This window comes from Eucalyptus grandis, chromosome 1, assembly GCF_016545825.1.
Source record: "Eucalyptus grandis isolate ANBG69807.140 chromosome 1, ASM1654582v1, whole genome shotgun sequence".
Lineage (NCBI taxonomy): Eukaryota > Viridiplantae > Streptophyta > Magnoliopsida > Myrtales > Myrtaceae > Eucalyptus > Eucalyptus grandis.
In genome coordinates this window covers 3,669,325-3,691,354 of record NC_052612.1, presented here as the reverse complement: position 1 = coordinate 3,691,354, position 22,030 = coordinate 3,669,325, and the positions used below count along the sequence as shown (strand labels likewise).

The 22,030-nt window shown below is 39.8% G+C and overlaps 4 protein-coding genes and 1 pseudogene across 5 annotated transcripts in view; all 5 read left to right on the top strand.

Moving 5' to 3' along the window:
• The window catches only part of LOC104428073, a 104,901-nt pseudogene that overhangs the window by 9,783 nt on the left and 73,088 nt on the right, over positions 1-22,030 (top strand).
• LOC108956430 lies at positions 10,293-11,393 on the top strand. Its single transcript, XM_018865967.2, has one exon. The coding sequence runs from the start codon at positions 10,293-10,295 to the stop codon at positions 11,391-11,393; it is 1,101 nt and encodes a 366-aa protein (XP_018721512.2).
• LOC104428071 lies at positions 12,577-17,850 on the top strand. 2 transcript variants are annotated; one of them, XM_039302147.1, is made up of 3 exons: positions 12,577-14,770; positions 16,409-16,845; positions 17,812-17,850. In XM_039302147.1, exon 1 carries the CDS (start codon positions 12,930-12,932, stop codon positions 13,932-13,934), a length of 1,005 nt encoding a protein of 334 aa, XP_039158081.1. In that variant the 5' UTR covers positions 12,577-12,929; the 3' UTR covers positions 13,935-14,770; positions 16,409-16,845; positions 17,812-17,850. The 2 variants fall into 2 exon arrangements, with proteins under 2 accessions (XP_039158081.1, XP_039158079.1); XM_039302145.1 differs by lacking the exon at positions 17,812-17,850 and having other exon boundaries at positions 16,409-16,901.
• Positions 16,231-21,466, top strand: LOC120292791. Its single transcript, XM_039311221.1, has 3 exons — positions 16,231-16,317; positions 18,278-18,637; positions 21,127-21,466. The coding sequence occupies exons 1-3, from the start codon at positions 16,231-16,233 to the stop codon at positions 21,289-21,291; spliced, it is 612 nt and encodes a 203-aa protein (XP_039167155.1). The 3' UTR covers positions 21,292-21,466.
• Positions 21,415-22,030, top strand: part of LOC120292788 — a 21,215-nt gene continuing 20,599 nt past the window's right edge. Inside the window, exons 1-2 of the mRNA XM_039311217.1 lie at positions 21,415-21,507; positions 21,915-22,009. Coding sequence (XP_039167151.1) covers positions 21,415-21,507; positions 21,915-22,009 — 188 coding nt within the window. The remainder of the gene's footprint in view (positions 21,508-21,914; positions 22,010-22,030) is intronic.

Sequence of the window (22,030 nt, the reverse complement as noted above, 5' to 3'; positions counted from 1 at the left end):
CAAGTTAGCATGTTTCTTAGAAATCTTTTGGGCTCAGTTCACTATAGGAAGTTCTCGGTTCATACCTGAGCTTGCTGAACTGTGGCTTGTATGGCATGTTCATGGCTCTTGAGTGTTCATTCGATGTGTTTCAGGTTGGTTTGGGGCCACCTAGTGGGTGAATAGAGGTCCAAACTTGCTGCCTATACCACCTAAGGGGCTGGCAACGAACCTAGAGCTTCCATTCGGCCTCACTAAGGATCTCAACATATCTCGGAACATTCCTTTTATATGACTACATCGTCTCTACGTCATAATCACATATTTGCATTATATCGTAGTTAAATTTCTAGCCTTGTATCTAGTTTATTATATCTTATCATGCATATAGTATAGCTAGAGTTTAAATCATGTTTATCATGGATGACAAGGAAAAATAAAAATAAATAAATAAATAAGGACAGAAAAATTGGAGAGGCATTCGGTAAAAAATGGTGTTTTTAGTGCTAAGTTTGATTTATTATTAATTGAATTTCATTTTGTTTAATCCAGCAACGTTATCCCCTCACTTAGAAAATTTACTTGTCTTAAACTAGGTTGATTGCGTATATAAATTAGTTTAGGGAGACCTATCTGTGGCTTAAAGGCAAGGTGTTTTTATATTTATGACTCGAGTTCTACTTACTGTATTGCTTGCGATTATATTATCGTAATTTGTTTGACATATCACTTTGTTTAATTTTTGTCATATGAGTTCTCCTCGCATGAAAACTTAGGTTTACATGTTTTTAGAAAAAAAAATGAAAATGAAAAAAACCTACTTATCCTTCACAAACACACTCATTTGACTAATTAGATTGTATCTTGTTTATCAATAATATCAACTGTCTTGTTAGACGTGATATCACCAAACATTTCACTACGCTACCTATTAAAATTTGATAGTTTGAAACACAGGTAATTATAGATGGATGTGCACATAAAATGGAGATAAGAATAATTGACGATAAAACATGAACTTGACACAAAGCAAGAAGCATCGTCAACATATATGATATTTTTCTTTTGCCATTTAATGCATGTGATACTTGTAAATAAGTAATAATCTTTACCTGAAATTTTCAATCATTTCAAATGATAGATCTCTATATAAAGAGAGAAAAAGGTGAGAAAAAGAGGAGAAGAAGAATATTTTGCCCTACAGGGACAAAAGGCATAAGAGTGATGGAAGAGAAGAAAAGAATAGTTTGCTTGTTATATGGACAAAGCTTATTGAGCTCATGCAATCTTAACATACAAATTTTATATTTCTATAAATTTTAATTTTATGACATTCAATCTTGTCTAATAAAAAGAAGAGAAAGTAAGGGAACCACTTAAGGTCAAAGCAATCAATAATCCAAAAATAGAAAGAAAGATAACGAGAGATCCCTCAGATTTGTGGAAAATTTGTGCCTCTAGGAATGATTTGGCTATAAATATGAACTTGGTACAAAGCAAGAAGCATCATTCACACATCTAATACTCTTCTTTTGTCATTTAATGCATTGGATACCTGTAAACAAGCAATAATCTTTACCCAAAATTTTCAATCCTTTTAAATGATAGATCTGCATATAAAGAGGGAAAAAGGTGAGAAAAAAGAAGAAGAAGAATATTTTTCCCTACATGGACAAAAGGCAAACGGGTGATGAAAGAGATGAAAAGAATAGTTTGCTCGTTATTGGACAAAGCTTATTGAGCCCATGCAATCTTAATGGACAAATTTTGTATTTCTATACATTTTAATTATATGATAGTTAATATTGTCCAATAGAAAATAAGAGAGTAAGAGAACCACTTTAGGTCAAAGCAATCAATAATCCAGAAATAGAAAGAAAGATAAAGGGAGATCCCTAAGATTTGTGGAAAACTTGTTGACTCTAGGAATGATTTGATGATATAATATGAGGGAGAAGTACACTCAAGTGCCAAAACTTGGACGGGAGGGACACTTAAGTGCCAAAAGTTAGGAAAGTGACACTTAAGTGTCAAAATCAGAACAAAATGGATTACTTAAGTGCCAATTCAGCCAAAATGCTAATGTAGTGATTTTCCAGTGAAATAAGTGCAAAACGACATCGTTTTGGATGCTGACATGACTAGACAATGCCAAAATGACGTCGTTTTAGTGCTGATGTGATAAAATTTTATATAAACATTAATTTAATTAAATTTAAAACTAAATTTATTTAAAATATTTAAAAATAAAAATAAAAATTTTAAATAAAAAAGGGAGGGGGAGGGAAATGGTTGAGGGTTGAGCCCTCACGCGCCGCCGGGAAGGGCGGCTGACGGGGGCCCTCGCCACCGGCCGCCTCCCTCGCCCCCTCTTTTTTTATTCTTTTAAGTATTTGTATTTGTATTTTTAAATTTTTTAAATAAATCTAGTTTTTAAATTAAATTAAATTAATTTTTATATTAATTCTTCACCACGTCGGGGATAAAACGATGTCTTTTTTGCATTTTTTAGCCACATCAGTGTGTAAAACGACGTCATTTTGCACTTACATCGCTGGAAAATTGCTACGTCAACATATTGGCCAGATGGGCACTTCAATGATTCATTTTGCTTCGATTTTGGCACTTAAGTGTCACTTTCCTAACTTTTGCACTTAAGTGTCCCCGTGCCAAGTTTTGGCACTTCGGAGGGTGTCCGACACTCTATAATATGAACTTGGCACAAAGCAAGAAGCATCATCCACGCATATAATACTTTTCTTTTGCCATTTAATGCATTGGATACTTGTAAATAGGCAAAAATCTTTACTGGAAATTTTCAATCCTTTTAAATGATAAATTTGCATATAAAGAGGGAAAAGGTGAGAATAAAAGAAGAAGAAGAATATTGTGCCCTATATGGACAAAATGTAAAAGGGTGATGAAAGAGAAGAAAATAATAGTTTGCCCATTATATGGACAAAGCTTATTGAGGTCATGCAATCTTAATGGACAGATTTTATATTTCTATAAATTTTAATTTATGACAGTTAATCTTGTCTAATAGAAAAGTAAAGAAGTAAGGGAATTGCTTTAGCTCAAAGTAATCAATAATCCAGAAAAAAAAAAAAAAAAAAGAGAGAGATCCTTGAGATTTGTGGAAAATCCGTTGCCACTAGGAATGATTTGACAATAAAACATGAACTTGACAAAAGCAAGAAGCATCATTAATGCATATGACATTTTTCTTCCGTCATTTAATGTATGGGATACCTGTAAATAAGCAAAATCTTTACTCAAAATGTTCAATCATTTTAAATGATAGATTTGCAGATAGAGAGGGAAAATGTTAAGAAAAAAAGAAGAAGAATAATATTTTGCCCTACATGGACAAAAGGCAAAGGGGTGATGAAAGAGAAGAAAAGAATAGTTTGCCTATTATATGGACAAAGCTTATTGAGCTCATGCAATCTTAATGGACAAATTTTATATTTCTATAAATTTTAATTTTATGACAGTTAATCTTATTTGATAAAGAGAGAGAGAGAGAGAGAGAGAGTAATGGAATCACTTCAGTTCAAGGCAATCAATAATCCAAAAATAAAAAGAAAGATAAAGAGAAATCCATGAAATTTGTAGAAAACCTGTCGCCACCATGAACGATTTGATGATAAAACATGAACCTGACAAAAGCAAGAAGCATCACCAATGCATATGATACTTTTCTTCTGTCATTTAATGCATGGGATACCTGTAAATAAACAATCAGTTTACTCGTTATATAAAAAGGGAAAAAGGTAAGGAAAAAGAAGAATAAGAAGATTTTGCCCTACATGGACAAAAGGCAAAAGGGTGATGAAAGAGAAGAAAATAATAGTTTGCTCGCTATATGGACAAAGCTTATTAAGCTCATGCAATCTTAATAGATTAATTTTATATTTCTATAAATTTTAATTTTATGGTAGTTAATCTTGTATAATAAAAAAGGAGAGAAAGTAAGGGACCACTTCAGATCAAAGTAATCGATAATCTATAATTAGAAAAAAAGATAAAGAGAGATCCCTGAGATTTGTGAAAAACTTGTCGCCACTTGCTTTTGGTGGGAGATGCCTTCTTGGAGCGTCCTACTTATAGTAACTCCATTATGTCTTTGGCTCATATCAATCATCCACATTAAAGGGCGAGTTTTTGTTTTTTCCATTTCTTTGGCTAAGTTAAACTTTCTTATGGAATTTTGTCATTGGTTGAATCAAGGTCATAATTGAGTGAAAGGACATTGTCATTATCTTGCCAAGTATATAATAATGGTAAGGTTTCACAATTATTAACCTAATGGCGTCTTCCACTTTTGGGGACACATGATGCATTTGCAAAAATTTAATTTTACACACTAGTGACTCAACCAACTCAAGTTAGATCTATCTTGACTCCATTATATTTGAGGAATGGATGGTTAATAATTCTTTTACCTTCCTAGATTTTTGAATAGATAAAGTTTCTTGACAAACAAATAAAGAGTTATCGCAACATGTATATGTTACATTTTGTTGCAATCCCGTTAAATCACTCAAGGTTTGCAAAACAATCGGTTCGACTAGTCACTTGAGCTAAACGTTCAATGTCATCATTTCATTAATTAACATTAATGAAATCCGCTGATATGAACACTAATCTCATAAAATTAATGTCCAAGGAAGAAAATCTTTCAAGTAAGTTTCATACGTGTAGTTATTCACTTGAATTGCAAAGACAAATTGCACACAAACCATTTCTACACTTACTGCTCACTTTGGATAGACCTTTTTTTTTCGTTCAATTACTATAAACAGAATTTTCATCCACGTAACCCTAACTACTAATAGTGGTTTTTAGAAATAATTCCATAAAAACACAAAAACGACAAGAAAAACAAAGGAAAAGGAAATATTGAAATCTCTGCTTTTAACAGATATAGAGAATTTACTTCATCCTTTCTTTCTTCATTTAGTATGATCTCAAATATAGATTTAAGGAAGAAAATGACATTCCTTAATATTTTCGCATGTTTATTTTCTTATGGCTGTCTCGCATTTTAAGAATTATTAATGTTAAACACATGAAATCTGGGAAAACATACTAGAACGTCTGATACAATTTTCTATCCTTTTCCAAACCTCAAAACACCAACTTTTTCCAAATTTTGCAAGGAAAATGGTTAATGATTTTAAGGTACAATCGTATAATTTATTAATTTAATTATTCAACAAGTTTATTTTGCAATAAAGAGCCAATAGTTGTGCATCAACTAGAAGACACCAACGTGACTCACAAATTCCTGTCAAAATTTTTCTAAAGGAAAAGATGACTCTGAATCACGTAATCTCGTAAAAAGTTAAGAGCATTGCGTGAAATGGGGAAAAGAAAGAATATAAATGGGTCTAAGTTAAAGGAAAAAAGCAAAAAAAAAAAAAAAAAATCTAAGTTAAAGGAAAAAAGGAATAAAGAAAAAGAATATGAAGTGGGTCCAAGTTGAAGAAAAAGAATCAAGCTAAGAATTGTAGCATCGCTTTGTCAGATGGCCAATTTTTGCACCACTGATTAACAAGCCTAATTTCATCATAAAAAAACCATTATAATCTCAATTCAAACCAAATATTCTTTCGTCTTAAAAAAATTATCAACTTTCACTTTAGTCCAAATCTACCCTTGTCAACCCTTTATCCAAAAATTGTCATTTGTTTCTTCAATATTATCAATATTAGGAGGTTCATACGAGGGAGAGAATATTTATGAAGACGCAAGTTTTGATAATGAATCTCTAATTGGCCTCAATATTCATAATTTTGAAGAAACTATTTGCAATTTTTGGACATGTGGATAGATGTAGGACCAGAGTAAAATTTGGTGAATTTTTTAGACAAAAAAAACTTAACGGAAAATTTGGAATTGCATCTAAAGTTGGGGGTTTTTAGAGAATTAGACCCTCATTAACATGACCTGAAAAAGACACATGATTGTAAGTTTATTCAAATTGAGTTTAAACGGAATAACTTTTTCTACACAAAGAAAAAGTTGTGTTCTTTGCTAATTGACCTTTGCAATCTGTCTAGGACAGGCCAAAACATGATTAGTTAATTGAATTAACATATTACCTGGGTCAATGCGATCTAGATAGATACACTTAGGCACTCTATTACTCATTTGAACATATTTTTGTAAGGGTTTATTCCCTAAATGTATCATGTTGTGTGACTCATTTATAAAAGTGTCATGTTGGGTTTTTAAAGGTATGGCGTGATTAAATGAGTCAAATATGTATGAGTGATGTAGACAAGCACATATAGAAAAGCAAACACATAAGAGATAAGTACAAAAAAAGTTATAAACCTATTATACGGATGTCAATTTAGTTCTAAATTTTTGAATTTGGTCAATTTAATCCTAAACTTTTTAATGATTTGTTAGTCTTTTTGGCCAATTTTTCGCCTGAAATCATTGACATGGGCGTGGTACGACTAGCGTTAATGTTGACAATTTATGCAATTTTTAAAAAAGTTCTGATTTTTTATAAAACCTTTTTTTTTTCTTTTTCTTTTTCCAACATGATTAGTGAGGGTCATCGGAGCCTCGGTGATGACTTGCAACCCTCACCAATCACTTGATGAGGCCATTGCGGTCACGGGCTAGGTAGCCCTCCCCTAGTGATCGGTGAAGGTCACTGGCCATTGCGAGGCCCTAATGGCTCTCAACGGCCATAGTGGAAAAAAAATACAAAAGAAAAGAAATGAAAAGAAATATAAAAAATTCACAAAAATTGTCAATATTAGCGTTGATCGTGTCACATAAATTATCAAAAATTTAGGACTAAATTGATCAAATTGAAAAGTTTGAAATTAAATTGGAGTCTATGCAATAGGTTAATGACTTTTTTTAATAATTCTTTCGAGTTTTGCAGGGAAATGATGTCAAATATGGAGAAGGGTTCAAAGTAAATGCTCATGCAAAAGATATTCACATGTGGATGAAATAAATTTGAAAATAGAGACAGTGATAGAGAAGACAATGAGCGGGCCAAATGCAACCACGGTAACATCCTCAAGATAAAGGCTTACTCACTCAATGAGAAAAGTGACCGCTAACTATTCTACTAGTTTTCCATTTGGTGGTGGGAAGTTTTGACTGCCAAGTCCATCCGTGCTAGAGACAAAATTCAAAATTCGAAGCTTGTTATCTTTCTCTAGGAGAAATAATGATGAAATCAAACAGTAGATGACGAGATCAAAGCATCCCGTTCATTGAATTATGTGGACCCTGTATGGGACCCACGTAATTCAATGATTGATATTGACTAAGCTTATTTGCATCAGGTTAATGCAAATGTCAACCAAACTTGACTCACAAACTTTGGCAAAAAAAATTCAAAAGAAGAAAAAGAAATGACTCGCAAAACATGTCCTAATTATCACTTATAAATCTCCCCTTTTGAAAATATCAAATACATACTCGAGTTCTATCTTTGGAGGCCACTTTACACACTTACATCAATTATATATAAAAATGTTATTTTCTTCAAAATCCTAAATTCTCACATTAACCCAAAAGAACTCGAAACAAAACAAAAACCAAACCACCCAAAGCCTAACTAAGATGTTTAAATGTGTATGTTAGAAGAGGCAATTTGATCTTTGTAATTTAGGATTTTGCTTAAAGGTATGTGAATGGTATTTGTACGAATAGAGCGTGTAATTAGTCACCGGGTCAACAATAAGATACATTTTAGGTATTTTCCCCATAATAAAAGGACCCAGTCTAAAATCAACATGAGCACCCCTTTACAAAAGTGAAGAGAAAATGATAAACCGATTTATAAAAGAGATGATGCAACAAACTTTCCTTAACTATTTGAACAAGTGAGTCATATTTAAAGATTCAATAAAGATATATCACATTGTTTACTACTCGATTTCATCAACTAGTATTGTATAAAAAGAAGAGACAAAACAAAAATTTAGTCTTTAAATTTTTAATAGATGTTCAATTTCATCAGTGAACTTTAATTTTGGTCAAATTGATGCTTGTGCAATCAATTTTTTTTTATAAGGTTCTATAAACCGAGGAATTAATACTTCAAAATATAGTAGTGTGATCAAACAATACTCATTCTTCAGCCACATATGACTACGTCGTATCTTGTTCAAATGTCTATCTATTGAGAAAATCTTTAGTGGTTTATTGCCACCGTATCAGCGTCATATGTAGCATACATTTTCACTCATTCCACTAAAATATTGACACGTCCATCAATCCGTGTCAGCTGACATGGAATTTAAATAAAAAAATTTTAAAATTTCACTCCTCGGCTCTCTCTCCTCTTCCTCTTCTGGAGACTAGCGGAGTCGCCGGTGGTGTGATGAAGCAGATCGCCGCTGCATCCAAGCGAGCATGGTCGGTTCCCTCGGTTTTCTCCATCTCGTCGTTCTCGAGATCTGGCCGTCCATGGCCGAAATCGTCGCTCGTCCATGGCTGTCATCGTCATTGTTCATCCATGGTCGAACGCGTTCAGGCGTCGGCTCTATTGTTCATCAATGGCCGACCACAAGCCGACTGCAAGGGACGATAGATCTCGATACTTTAGATCCGTACATGCCTTGGATATCTCAACCTCGCCCGTCGCCATGGCCGATCACGAGCCAACTGGAAGGGACTACTGCAAGAAGATGGCTTCCTCTGTTTTTTTCCCTTGATTTTTGGGCCCTGTCCATGGCGTTCGAGATCTCCACCTCTTCCTTCGCCATGGACGAGACCGGATCTACAGGCACGATCCAGTCCAGATCTGGATGGAAAACCACTGCTAGCCATCGTGACGATGGAGGAGTGGCTCGGCCGTCAACGGAGCCGACCACGAGCCAACTGCAAGGGATGACAGAGCCGGCCGCGAGCGAGGATGGAGGAAGACGGAGAGCACGACGGAGGGGAAGCTTCCATGGGTGGACAGATGCAGATTTTTTTTTTTTTTACTTTTATTCCACATCAGCGGACATGTGTCAATTTGTCATTGGATTTGACCAAAAAACACGTACCACCTCAGCAGCCACTAGATATTTTCTCCCATGTACTTAAGTATTACATAATTGTGTTAAACGCTCATTTGATATTTTGTGAAACTATGGTGTTCTTCGACTGGGTTGATCTCCTTATCCTATAAAAGCACACTCATATAACTTTTTTGATAGTATCTTACTCATCAATAAATGTTTCGTTAAATGTGAGATCACCAAATATTTTAAGTCATTCGTGGATACTATAATTTCATAGTTCAGAACTTGAATAATTATAGATAGATGTGTAAGTAGAATTGAGACAGAGCCAATATAAAGATAAATTATCAACCTGACACAAGGTATTTGTGTCATATAACTTTTTTTGATGGTATCTCATTGTTTCTGTGTAGAATTCCCTACTATTCTTCCAATATAAATTGTTCTAACCAATATTATGTTAAAGAGGAGCGATAATATTCAAACTAAGCAAAAACATGGCACTCAATTTGGATATGTGGAATAAATGGAACATTTAAGACTTCATCATATTAAGCCTCTCACTTAGGTCTTTCTAAAGCTTTGGCTTTCAAACATTTATGCTTTGGCTCGTGTCTTAATTAGAATAGTGGTATTAGGAGGAAGGGTATATGTGGGCTCAAAATTAACCTACTTAAGGTAGACCTTCTCGAGATGAGTTTTAAATGTCAAGATGAACTTTTTTTAAGGAAGGATTGAGATGCTTAGTATTTGATTTGTCGGGGCTAAAAATAGGGGCTAAAAATAAATTAAGTTGTCCCAAAAATATACCTTTTTTTTTTTTAAATACACGACGGAGTTTAAGACTACTTTAAATGTCCACCTGCCTAGACCAAAAAAAAAAAAAAGTCCACCTGCATACATGTTTTAAAACTCAAGCTTCAGTCAACAAAAAATGATATGCAGATATCTTTGTTTTTTATGATGATGGTAGCTTGGTAATATTATCTAATTTGACGGAGGAAAAAGGAAAACAATAGTACAAGGCCAGATATATAAATTCTTGTGATCCTTCCGGGAATTGGAGGCATAGCAAGGCCATTGCTCTGCATGTGCTTCTTCATCCTCCCACGTCTCAAAGTCCCAAAGCATTGACCCTCCCCAACATCACCCAAGCCACCTCCCAACCATTTACCTTGCTTGTCAATTTCTACTTCAAGGCTTCCTTATAAAGTTTGTCATGCATTATTTTCTTGATGCATGTAAACTCCAAAGGTAGTTTTGTCGTAATCGAAATTATATCAGAGAGAAGAGACAAAATTCAAGCTACGCAAAAACATGGCATCTAGCTTCATCTTGGATTTGTGGAACAAATGGAATATCCGAGGCTTTGTCGTATTGAGCCTCTCGCTTCAAGTTACTCTCATTCTATTTGCACCCCTTAGAAAGAAAACAGCGAGCCGTCCCATCATCTTCCTTTTATGGTTGGCCTATTTGATGGCTGACTCCGTAGCTGCATTTGTGGTCGAGCTCATCTCTCACAACCAAGGCAATTCAAGTGCCCATGTAGCAGAAGTAGATAGAGCAATTCAGGCATTTTGGGCCTCATTTCTCTTACTACATCTTGGCGGTCCAGACACCATCACTGCCTTCTCTCTTGAGGACAATTCACTTTGGCAACGGCACTTGCTCAATCTCATCTTCCAAGTTGGTGCTGCCATCTACGTCTTTGTGCGGATATTTCCTAATGACAAGTTGCTAGTGATCCCAACGATCCTAGCGTTTCTTGCAGGGTTTATAAAAATTATGGAGAGGACACTAGCACTTTATCTCTCGAGCTTCCCAAAGCTCAGGGAATTGATGCTCTCAGACGACAAGCTAAGAGACTACAAGCTAAGAATGGCTGCAAACTCATCACAATTGCTCGAGGAAGTCTCTGTTCATTTGGATGGATATGGAAGTTCTAATGAAGAAGGAGCAAAGCTTGTCGAGAGCATTGTGGTGAATCATGCTTACTCATTCTTTCAAATCTTCAAGATCTTCATTGCAGATCTCATCTACATAAAACAACAACGGGAAATGAGCATGGATTATTTTGACAAAGTTTATGCAGTGGATGCATTGAGGGTCATATCGGTCGAGCTCAATTTCATTTACGAGGAGCTCCACACAAAAGCATTGACAATACGTCACAAATGGAGCTACATTTTCCGCATCATAGCCTTCACTAGCATTGTGGTGGCTTTGGGCCTGTTCAATTGCTTGAAGAAGCATCGACTCCCCGAACTCGATGTGAAAATTACTTATATCCTTCTTTTTGGAGGGATAATTATTGATGGGATTGCTCTATTCATGCTCATTTTCTCCGATTGGACTGTTGCCAAAATCAAGTACAGCACCACTGGGTCATCTAAACTTGATTCATTTCTCTACAAGTAAGTAGCTGCCACGGATTACCTGAGGAAGCCTCGATACGCCACATGTGAAGTCGAAACTAACCCCGATGTCACTTACAAGGTCTTATATGCACCATTAATATTTCGAAGGTGGTCAGAATCCATCCCTGCTTGCAACTTATTTTCCGAGGCATTGAAGGAGAGTCCGAGAAAGATACGTAAATGCAATCAGTTCTGGGGCATCGTCATTTTCAAAAATATATGCAATTTTCCACTTCGAATGGTCGACAAGATCATTTCTTGTTTTCTTCAAGCTAGTGAGACAATAGCCAAATGCCGTGGTAAAAGATCAATGATTGCAAATGCGAAGTATGTGTCCAAAAATCTCTTTATGAAGAAGCTATGGGTCTTTATCTTTAATAATGTAAAACGGGATTCTAGTGAGTCACCTTCACAGGGATTGGCAATACAAAAAATATATAGCAAGGCTACTATCCACATCAATATCATAGTGTATCATGTTGTTACTGAAATATGGTACAACAAAGATAAACAATCTATGAGCTCCACAGCCACACTTGATCGAGACCTAGTTGATCGAAAGGAATTTAGCAAGATCCTTTCTGATTATATGTTATATCTTTTATTTAATCAGCCTAATTTGATGTCCAACATGGCGATGGTGCGCACTGCCCAAATGACATGGGTGAAGGCGTTGCACGAGCTGCGGAACCTCATCGATGATGAGACCAAGGATCTAAACGGAATATGTGAAAAATTGAACAATCAAGTGCAAAATGGAATGTCCCCTCAAGCAACGACCGTACTGTTTGGCGACGCTTTGAAATCCCCGCTCCGCTTTGGGCTTTCAATGGCCCGAGATATGGAAGGTGATGGTGAAAGCAAGTGGGAGAAAATGAGCAACACGTGGCTTGGGATGTTGCAATATGCAGCAGTTAATATTAAGGGAGAGACACATGTGCAGGTGCTGAGCAAAGGTGGAGAGCTCATTTCCTTTGTTTGGTTGTTGATGGCTCATCTCGGTTGCTTCTCCAGACCTGAATGGGGCTTCTACCGCGAAGACATGGAAGAGAGGCGTGTTGAAGACTGACGACATACATGATAACGATGATCACGATGTGAGTGTGGTCACTACCGAATTCTCTGCTTAGATATTTCATTAAAATCAATTATCTTATTTATCCCTGACGGCATTTCTACAAATGTTTGTCTGAATAAAATTTACTAATTTATGTATTTTTATAACTAATGCGGAGAATCGGTGGATTTTCATTCTTCATTGTAAGTCTTTGCCTATGTCTACTCTTATTTATAGTAAATATATCCTTCGTACTTATAATAATATTTTTAAAAAAGGAAGAAAATTTAATATGTTGTGCTTCTTAAGTTAAAATGATAGTATATATTGTAAATTTTACAAAAAAAAAAAGTAATTTTCTGATAGACGGGATGCAAATTCAGGAATATCGCCATTTTTTTTCTCGCTCATTTTTCATTTTGTACGCTCATAAAACACGTGTCTCTTTGCTGCTTGATACGAAAGAGGCGACGCCTCAAAATGCGAATGAACTGGGTATTTTCCAGATTATCCCCGCGAGTTTCATCATCCAATTTTCCGAAAATGATAAATCCAAAAAATAATAAAAGTATAGGAAAAAAACAAAAATACAGAAAATTCCTCCAATCCTGCACCGCCGCGCCGCCGCCGCTCCCGCTCTTCCTCTTCTCAGGGGCAGAAGCAATGGCGTCGGCGCCCTCCATGCTGATGTACTACTCTCCCTCCTCTCTGAACCCAAACCCTCGCCGTGTCCTGCGCCTCCACCTACGACCCTGCCCCGACCAGCCATCCCCTCCCCGGCGACGGCGACGGCGACGATCCACAACATCAGGGACGAGGCTCTCCGCCAAGTACGTCCCCTTCGGCTGCGACTTCACCGCCTCCGAGTCCTACTCGCTCGACGAGATCGTCTACCGCAGCCGCTCGGGCGGCCTGCTCGGCGTCCGGCACGACATGGACGCCCTCAAGAAGTTCGACGGCTCGTACTGGAGGAACCTCTTCGATTCACGCGTTGGCCATGAGCCAGCCTCCGTACATTGGTTGGGTAGTCCGCCGTCTCCTCTCAAAGCCTCCTCCTTTCGAGCCAGGGGACTCGCATCGCCCCGATGCTCCACTGCGACGGTTGACCGAGCATCTGCTTTAATGGCGAGCGCGATTCCGGTGGCCTCCACCGCCGCTCCGCCCATCGACGCTGGATCGTCGGTTCGGAAGCCGATCAGCTTGTGGCCCGTTACGTACTTCTCTCGCCCGTCACCAACGCCTCGTGGGAAGCGAGATCCGAGACATTCGAGGAAGTCGGCGATGCCGGTGCGGCCGAGAGCGCTGCGTCGCCGGAGAGCGAATTGGCTCCGAGGAGTCCGTCTAGGAGGAGGGCGAGCGTTTTCTACAAGTTTTCTAGGTGATTATGTGCTCGGAGATCAGTGTAGGAATCCTTGGAAGGAGATCAGGATGGGGAAGCTGGTGGAAGATGTCGATGCTCTCGCTGGGGCTATATGCTGCTTTTAGGTAAATTAAACCGACCTTTGAACAAGTATCGGATGGTAATACTTTTGTTTCTGGTTCTGAATGTGGTGCCATTGGTTTTCTGCGATGCTTCTCCAGCTTAAATTTCTCGGTTTGAATGATCGTTCAATGGTTCAAATGTGGTTTTAACCGAATTTTGATCGTTTTTGTCCCTGCATACTGTGTCATTGTAAGAAAGAGAGTTCCTATGGGCTTTTCCTGCAGAAGATGAATTGCATATGATGTCATTGACACTGCTAGAGTTAGGTAATACAGTCAAATGGTGCTTCAATAAATTCCTGACATAAAACTGACAGTTGCCGGTGCTTAGTCGGTGGGTGATCAGTTCTAGTATTCTGATATTCGTCGTTTGAATGTCAAGTCCTTGTTTGAATAATCTAGAATTGGTCATCTGGTAATTAGAGAACCTATTGTAACAACATGATGCTGCTTTGCTGTAAGAAGTACTTTGTCTCAGTCATTCGTATATGTGCATATCTAAATTCTCATCAATCTTTGTCCATGTCGAGTTCTGCAACCAGAAGGTTAATGCCTAAGTTCTCTAGTCATTAGCCGTAGTTCATATAGTGTGGGAATTCATTATTTGAATCGTGTGTAACAGAACATCCCCATTGTATTCAGCCGTTTGCTTTGGGACTAGCATTGCTCCATCGACAATAGCAACACAAGGCCTCTATTATTAGTTGCTGCTTCCCTACGCAGAATGTTTCTCACGAGGCCAATCCATATTGACATTGACTTGCAAATAGTGCGAGCTGTTACATGGGCTGGGTGCTCGTCAATGGAGATCCACCTGGAAGTAACTCAGTCCACAGAAGGTATCATATGAAACAGTACTTCCAATTGATGATAGTGTGCTACTTTCTCCCCTCAAGTTGATGACTGCTTAATTGGCTTATAGGACGAGAACGTACATTTCCACCTGCTGCCACTAAACAGTTGCAGGTAGGGGTGTGCAAAATACCCAGGATCCGCCCGGACCGCCCGGACCGCCCGGAACCGGACCGGAACCGCCCGGAACCGGGCGGTTCTTGAGGGAACGGTCCGGTTCCCGGTTCCAGTTTTGGGAACCGGTGGGAACCGGTCCGGTTCCGGTTCCATGGGCGGATCCACCCGCCCGCCCACCCGAACCGGACCGGTTCCCTTTTAATATTAAAAAAAATTACTAAAACAAACCTAGGTCTCTCTGTCTCTTCCACTTCTCTTATGCGGCTGCTCTCTCTCTCTCTCTCTCTTCCTCGGTTCCTCTCGCTATTTCGATTCCTCGGTGACTGTGCGTTCGCCTCACCACACGAGCCACAAAGCCGCTGTGAGCCCGTCGTCGCCACCCTCCCGCGGCGCCGCTCCAATCTCATACCCGCGCCCATCGACTGCGAGCTCCGCACCTTCGCCATCGTCGTCTGCGAGATCCGCCTTCCCCCGACGTGCAGCACCACAACCGCCGCTCGTTTCTTCACACCGGTGGCCGCGACTCCAGCAACCCACGAGACCCATCCGCAACCAACGCTCAGCGTCCCTTGCTTCAGCCGCGTTGATCTCGCTCGACGACTACAGATCTGAGCTCATCTCAGCCCTGACGCCGTCGCCGTTCAGCCTCCCCGCTAGATCCGCCTTCCCCCAACGTGCAGCACCGCAACCGCCGCTCATTTCCTCACGCCGGTGGCGCGACTCCAGCAACCCACGAGACCCATCCGCGACCAACGCTCGGCGTCCTGCTTCAGCCGCGCTGATCTCGCTCGACGACTACAGATCTGAGCTAATCTCAGCCCTGACGCCGTCGCTGTTCAGCCTCCCTGCGACCCGCGATCCAGTTTAGCGACCCGCGACCCAGCTTCACCGCTGCCTCTCGCCCAAGCGACCCTTCTGCAGATCCCGAAGAACCAGCGTCCCCCGCGTCAAGATCGGTTCCATGGATCCACCCGGGAACCGGACCGGACCGGCGGTCCGGTTCCGGTGGATCCATGCGACAACGGGTGGATCCCGGTTCCAATTTTCGGAACCGGTACTTAGCGGGCGGTTCCGGTTCTAGGTCGGGAATTGCCCGCCCGGACCATGCACACCGTAGTTGCAGGAGTCACGTTACTCTTGATCCTGAAGTATGGTGTCACTTTGATCTCCATGCCTTAAATGTGTGTTTATTCTTTTCAAACCATATTGACTCTTGCGTGTTTACTTTACTCTACTCATAAAAACTATGGAGAAGTTTGCTAATTTGCTAGCCATTCACCATTCTCTTATTACCAAAAATAAAAATAAATAAATCAAACCCATCCAAACTATGGAGAAGCTTGCTAATCAACATCCTCTTGCCAGGAAATATTGGCAGTTTGTCGAGGTTTTCGACATGTTCAAGCACAATACTCAGGTGGCAGATCTTCATAAAGTTCTCCTTTCCATGATATAGTCTCATTACTGATCCACTCTTCTGTTTACCTTATACTGGTATTTTCTGGCAGAAATCCAGGATTCCTCATATTCAGTTGCACTTACTGCCAATTTCACATTCGTGGCTCATGATTCTAGACCTGGGAAATCAGCTCCAATTAAGCCCATCTCCCCTGAGATAAAAAGAGAAAAATTACTTTGGCAAGAGGCAGAAAAGAAGGAATAAAATGAGGAAAAAGGAGAGAAGAATGTAGCATAGATACTAAGGGGGATAACTTGTCCAGGCTCCAAGCTTTGTTTGCTGAAGTTCGTGTCTTCTGTGATATGCCTACACTGGCAGACAGTGATATCATTCCGAGAAGCGACACTTGTTTTGAGAACTCATTAATATGCCATTCACAGCAAAGGAATATTCATGGGAGGGTAGTTGGAGGATTTTAATGTGAATGCCTTTGCTGGTTTGTCAATCTGGTTCTTTGAAGTTGACCATGTTGAATTCTTGAGACCTGTAAGTACTCATCCAGCGCATGAGGTATTTCTACATCTAGCTGCTGCTGTTGCATGACTTAGGCCCCGTTTGTTTGCGTTTTTTTTTTTTGTTTTTAAACAGTTTTCTGTTTTTTGTTCTGAGGAACAAAAGGAACAAACGCGTTTGTGTGCGTTTGTTCCTTTTTGTTCTTTTGTTCCAGGAACAAAAAAGAAACAAACAAGAAACACAAATTTTGTGTTTCTTGTTTCTCGGAACACAAATCGGAAACACTTTTTTTCTTTTTTTCTTTTATTTTCTTGTTCTTCTTTCATGGCCGAGGCCGGTCGCCGGCCTCGGCCACGGCCGGCGATCGGCCCGACGAGGGCTGGCGGCCTCGCCCAGCCACGGCGAGGCTCGCCGGCCCCGGCGAGGCCGACGCTCGCCGTAGCCGGGCGAGCTCGATCTCGCCCAGATCCGGCCTCGAGCTCGCCTGGCCGGCGAGGCCGAGCTCGCCGGCCGGCCGCGAGCCTCGGCCTCGCCTGGCGGTGGCCGGCGAGCCGCGCCGCCCGCCGCCGGGCGAGCTCGGCCCTCGCCGGGCCGGGTCGCTTGCCAAGGCCTTGGCCAGCGACCGGCCAAAAGAAGAAAAAAAAATGAAAAAGAAAAAAAAAAAAAGGAAAAATAAGAAAAAATAGAAAAAATAAAAGAAATAAAAAAATTATCCAAATTTACCAAACATGTTTCTGTTTATTTTTATTCCCGGAACAAGTTTACCAAACGCGTATTTTTGTTCAAAAATTGTTCCCGGAACAGAAATACTTTTTCTATTTCTGTTCCTCGAACAATTTTAAAAAAACACAACCAAACGCGCCCTTAGCTGCTGAGTGTGGATCTGTAGCAATGATTACATGATATGTGCAGTGTCGGTCTTTTATAAGCACGGATTGTCGTACTTGAGCCTTCACTCTTGCGTTTTATGTATATGTGTGAAAAGTATGGATCTGTTAGGTGGAAGATCATAATATGAAGGATATTATTTTTGGGATGTCCTCGCCAAGCAATCCACAGATCGATCCCACGAGATGCGGGGTTATATGAAAGAATCACAAATCAGCTCTTAAATTTGGAATATGTTCACTTTTCCACGATCGTGGAGCCGTATGAATCCTCTGCTCGGAATGTATCTATCGAAGGTTACTACGTAACTCCCACCATGCTACTGTGCATAGCTAAGCCCCATCTGCCCGTAGTCCCGATTTGAAGTGCTGATGCACAGAAAAGATATGACTAAAACATCAGAATTTATGACATTTAATGATTTTTTTACCATAAGTTATATGGTTTATCAAAAATATTTCTTAAATTAATAATTTATACTCGTTTGTCAAATCGTTGCCTCCGTACATTCGTGCCACGGGACTCCCATCGCCCTGATCCTCCACCGCGATGGACGACGGAGCATCTGCTTCAACAGGCGAGCGCGATTCCAGCAGCCTCCGCCGCCGCTCTGCCCATTGACGCCGGCTCGTCGATTCGGAAGCCGATCAAGCTCGTGGCCCGATACGTACTTCTCTTGCCCGTCACCAACGCCTCATGGGAAGCGAGATCTGAGATAATCGGGGAGGTCGGCGATGCCGGTGCGACCGAGAGTGCTGCTTCGCCGGAGAGCGAATTGGTTCCGAGGAGTCCGTCTAGAAGCAGGGCGAGCGTTTTTGGCATTTTTTCTAGTGATTATGTGCTCGAAGATCAGTATAGGAATCCTTCGAATGAGATCAGGATGGGGAAGCTGGCGGAAGATGTCAATGCTCTCGCCGGGACTATATGCTGCTATAAGGTAAATTAAACTGAGCTTTGAACAACTATTGGATGGTGATACTTTTGTTTCTGGTTCTGAACGTGTTGCCATTTGTTTTCTGCGATGTTTCTCCAGCTTAAGTTTCTCGGTTCGAATGATGGTTCGATGGTTGAAATGTGGTTTTAACCGAATTCCGAGCGTTTTTGTCCCTGCCTATTGCTTGTGTCAACGCAATTGACAGATGCTGGTGCTTAGTCTGTGGGTAATCAGTTCTAGTACTCTGCTATTTGTAGTTTGAATGTCAAGTCCTCATTTGAATAATCTAGAAATGATCATCTGGTAAATAGAGAATATATTGAACAACATGCTGCTGCTTTGCTGTAAGAAGTACTTTGTCTCTATCATTCGTGTATGTGCATATCTAAATTCTCATCAATCTTTGTCCATATCAAGTTCTGCAATCAGAATGCCTGAGTTCTCTAGTCATTAGCCATTGTTCATGTAGTGTGGGAAGTCATCATTAGAATTGTGCATGACAGAACATCCCCATTGTATTCTGCCTTTTGATTTTGGACCAGCACTGCTTCTTCATCGACGATGGCAGCGCAGGTGCTCATCAATGGCGTACCAACTGAGAGTAACTCAGTCCATAGAAGGTATTATATGAAGCAGTACTTCCGATCGATGATAGCATGCTACTTCCTCCCCTCAAGTTGATGATTGCTTCATTGGCTTATAGGGCGAGAATACACGTTTCCATATGCTGCCACTAAGCAGTTGCAGGAGCCACGTTACTCCTGATCCTGAAGGATGGTGTCACTTTGATGGCCATGCCTTAAATTTGTGTTTATTCTTTGCAAACCATATTTACTCTTGCATTTTTTTCTTTACTCTACTCATAAAAACTATGGAGGAGTTTGCTAATTTGCTAGCCATTCACCATTCTCTTATTACCAAAAATAAAAATAAATAAATCAAACCCATCCAAACTATGGAGAAGCTTGCTAATCAACATCCTCTTGCCAAGAAATATTGGCAATTTGTCAAGGTTTTTGACTTGTTCAAGCACAATACTCAGATGCCAGATCTTCACAAAGTTGTCCTTTCCCTGATATAGTCTCATTACTGATCCATTCTGCTGTTTAACTTATACTGGTAATTTCCTGCAGAAATCCAGGATTCCTCAGATTCAGTTGCACTAACCGCCTATTTCACATTTGTGGCTTGTGATACTAGAACTGGGAAATCATCTCAATTAAGGCCATCTCCCCAGAGATAAAGAGATAAAAATTTCTTTGGCAAGATAAAATGAGAAAAAAGAAAGAGAGAAGAACATAACAGAGATACTATGGTAGAGGACTTGTCCAGGCTCAAGCTTTATTTGCCGAAGGTTGTGTCTTCGTGATATGCCAGCTCGGCAGACAGAGATAGCATTCGATAAGGGACGCTTGTTTTGAGAACTCATTAATATGCCATTCACAGCAAATGAATATTCACGGGAGGATATTTGGAGGATTTTAGTGCGAAGGGCTTTTTAATTGGCCTTTTCAACCACATATGCCTTTGCTGGTGCGGCACCCTGGTTCTTTGAAGTTGACCAAGTTAAATTTTTGAGACTGTAAGTACTCATCCAGCGCATGATGTATGTCTAGCTACTGCTGTTGCATGACTTAGGGTGCGTTTGGTAACATTTCTGTTTAAAAATTGTTTATGGGAATGAAATAGAAAAAAATATTTCTGTTTCAAGGAACAACTTTTGAACAAAAAAACACGTTTGGTAAACTGTTCTGGAAATATAAAAAGAATAGAAACACGTTTGGTAAATTTGTATAATTTTTTTATTTCTTTTATTTTTTTTAATATTTTTATTTTATTTTTTCTATTTTCTTTCTTATTTTTCTTATTTATTTTTCCTTTATTTTTATTTTTTATTTTTTATTTTTCTTCTTTTGGCCGGTCGCAGTGATCGGCCGACGAGGGCCGGCGGCCTCGCCCGGCCACGCGAGGTCGAGCCTCACTAGGGGGCCGGCGCTCCGGCGAGGTCGGCCCTCGATGGCCGATCGCCGGCCATGGCCGAGGCCAGCGACCAGCCAAAGAAAAAGAATGAAAAAAGAAGAAGAAAATAAGAAGAAAAAAAGAGAGAAAAAATGTTCTTAAAATGTGTTCAGAAACAAGAAATAACTTTTTTTTTTTGTTTCTTGTTTCATTCGAGATGTGTTTTGGGAACAAAAAAATAATTTTGGAAAAAACGCAAACAAACGCGTTTTCTGTTCCTTTTTTTGTTTTCAGAAACAAAAAAAAATAGAAACTTTTGTTCCAGGGAATAGAAATAATTTTTAGCGAAAGCAGCCTTAGCTGCTGAGTGTAGATCTGTGGCAATGATTACATGATATGTCTGGTGTCAGTCTTCAATAAGCACGAATTGTCGTACTTGAGCCTTCACTCTTGCAGTTTTATGTATATGTGTGAAATTATGGATCTGTTAAGTGGAACATCGTAATATGAAGGATATTATTTTTGGGATGAAGGCGGATGTTGGCAATTTTCTCTGCCTCAAATGCTGTGTCCTGTATACGGAGCTTAACAATCCAGATGAACCGCTGATAAATGTCCAAGTTGTGGCCGATGTGATGCAACCTGAGCTCTGGTCAAGCGAGGTATTAGTGGCCCATGCGTGTTACATTTTCTTTTAGCAAATTTTGATACCATTCTAACGGGTGTCAAATGAATTCTACTTTACATTGACTGTACGTCCTGAGGCCTTGAGTGATGGATTGAGGATTCGGAAATCCCATCCATGGAAGAAGAGGCATGGCATGTCCTTGAATGTACGGATGCTGAGAGTTGTCAGACTTCATCCTGAATACACTTCTCCAGTGACTGAAGTGAACGGCAGTACTTACTCGCAGGTTGAATGATAATTAGTGGGGGACTGAAATCGACACTCAAAAAGGAGGACAACATTGCCAAGCAAAAGAGGAACTCGGGGACATCAGTCTAGTTAGGAACTTAAGGGATGTCTAACCCACCAAACGTGTATCAGCATTGCGAAGTCCAATTATTTACTGCTTGTGAAAAAGTCTCACTGCACGATGAGATGAACCAAAGATTAGACGATGCCAAGTACAGTGATGTTGAGAAATAAGTCTTGAGAAATAAGAGCTCCTGCCAAGTAAAGTCTCACACGGACATGGGACTAAACATGTCACTAATTCAAATTGATGGATGGTGACAAGTTGTGAACTTCCACATCTGCTGGTAATAAACCGGTACTCTGTTCAGAATTGACATGTGAGTGTTTTTTGCTTTGTGACAGAGTTGTATGCTTTGTCCTAATGCTAGGTCAAGGGACTACACGCTTGCCATTGCATCGAGAATTGTTAAGAGTTTTTATGGCAAGGCTTCTATACGGTGAAATTCTTTTCACAAAGT

What these genes read in the sequence shown, in the direction of transcription:
- LOC108956430 (XM_018865967.2), top strand. Translation starts at nt 10,293, where the DNA reads ATGGCATCTAGCTTCATCTTGGATTTGTGGAACAAATGGAATATCCGA.
- LOC120292791 (XM_039311221.1), top strand. Translation starts at nt 16,231, where the DNA reads ATGGAGAAGCTTGCTAATCAACATCCTCTTGCCAGGAAATATTGGCAG. An exon ending in TGTTCAAGCACAATACTCAG is followed by an intron (nt 16,318 to 18,277) that starts GTGGCAGATCTT and finishes CTGCTTCAACAG; the next exon opens with GCGAGCGCGATTCCAGCAGC. An exon ending in GGACTATATGCTGCTATAAG is followed by an intron (nt 18,638 to 21,126) that starts GTAAATTAAACT and finishes TTTGGGATGAAG; the next exon opens with GCGGATGTTGGCAATTTTCT.
- LOC104428071 (XM_039302147.1), top strand. Translation starts at nt 12,930, where the DNA reads ATGCGAATGAACTGGGTATTTTCCAGATTATCCCCGCGAGTTTCATCA.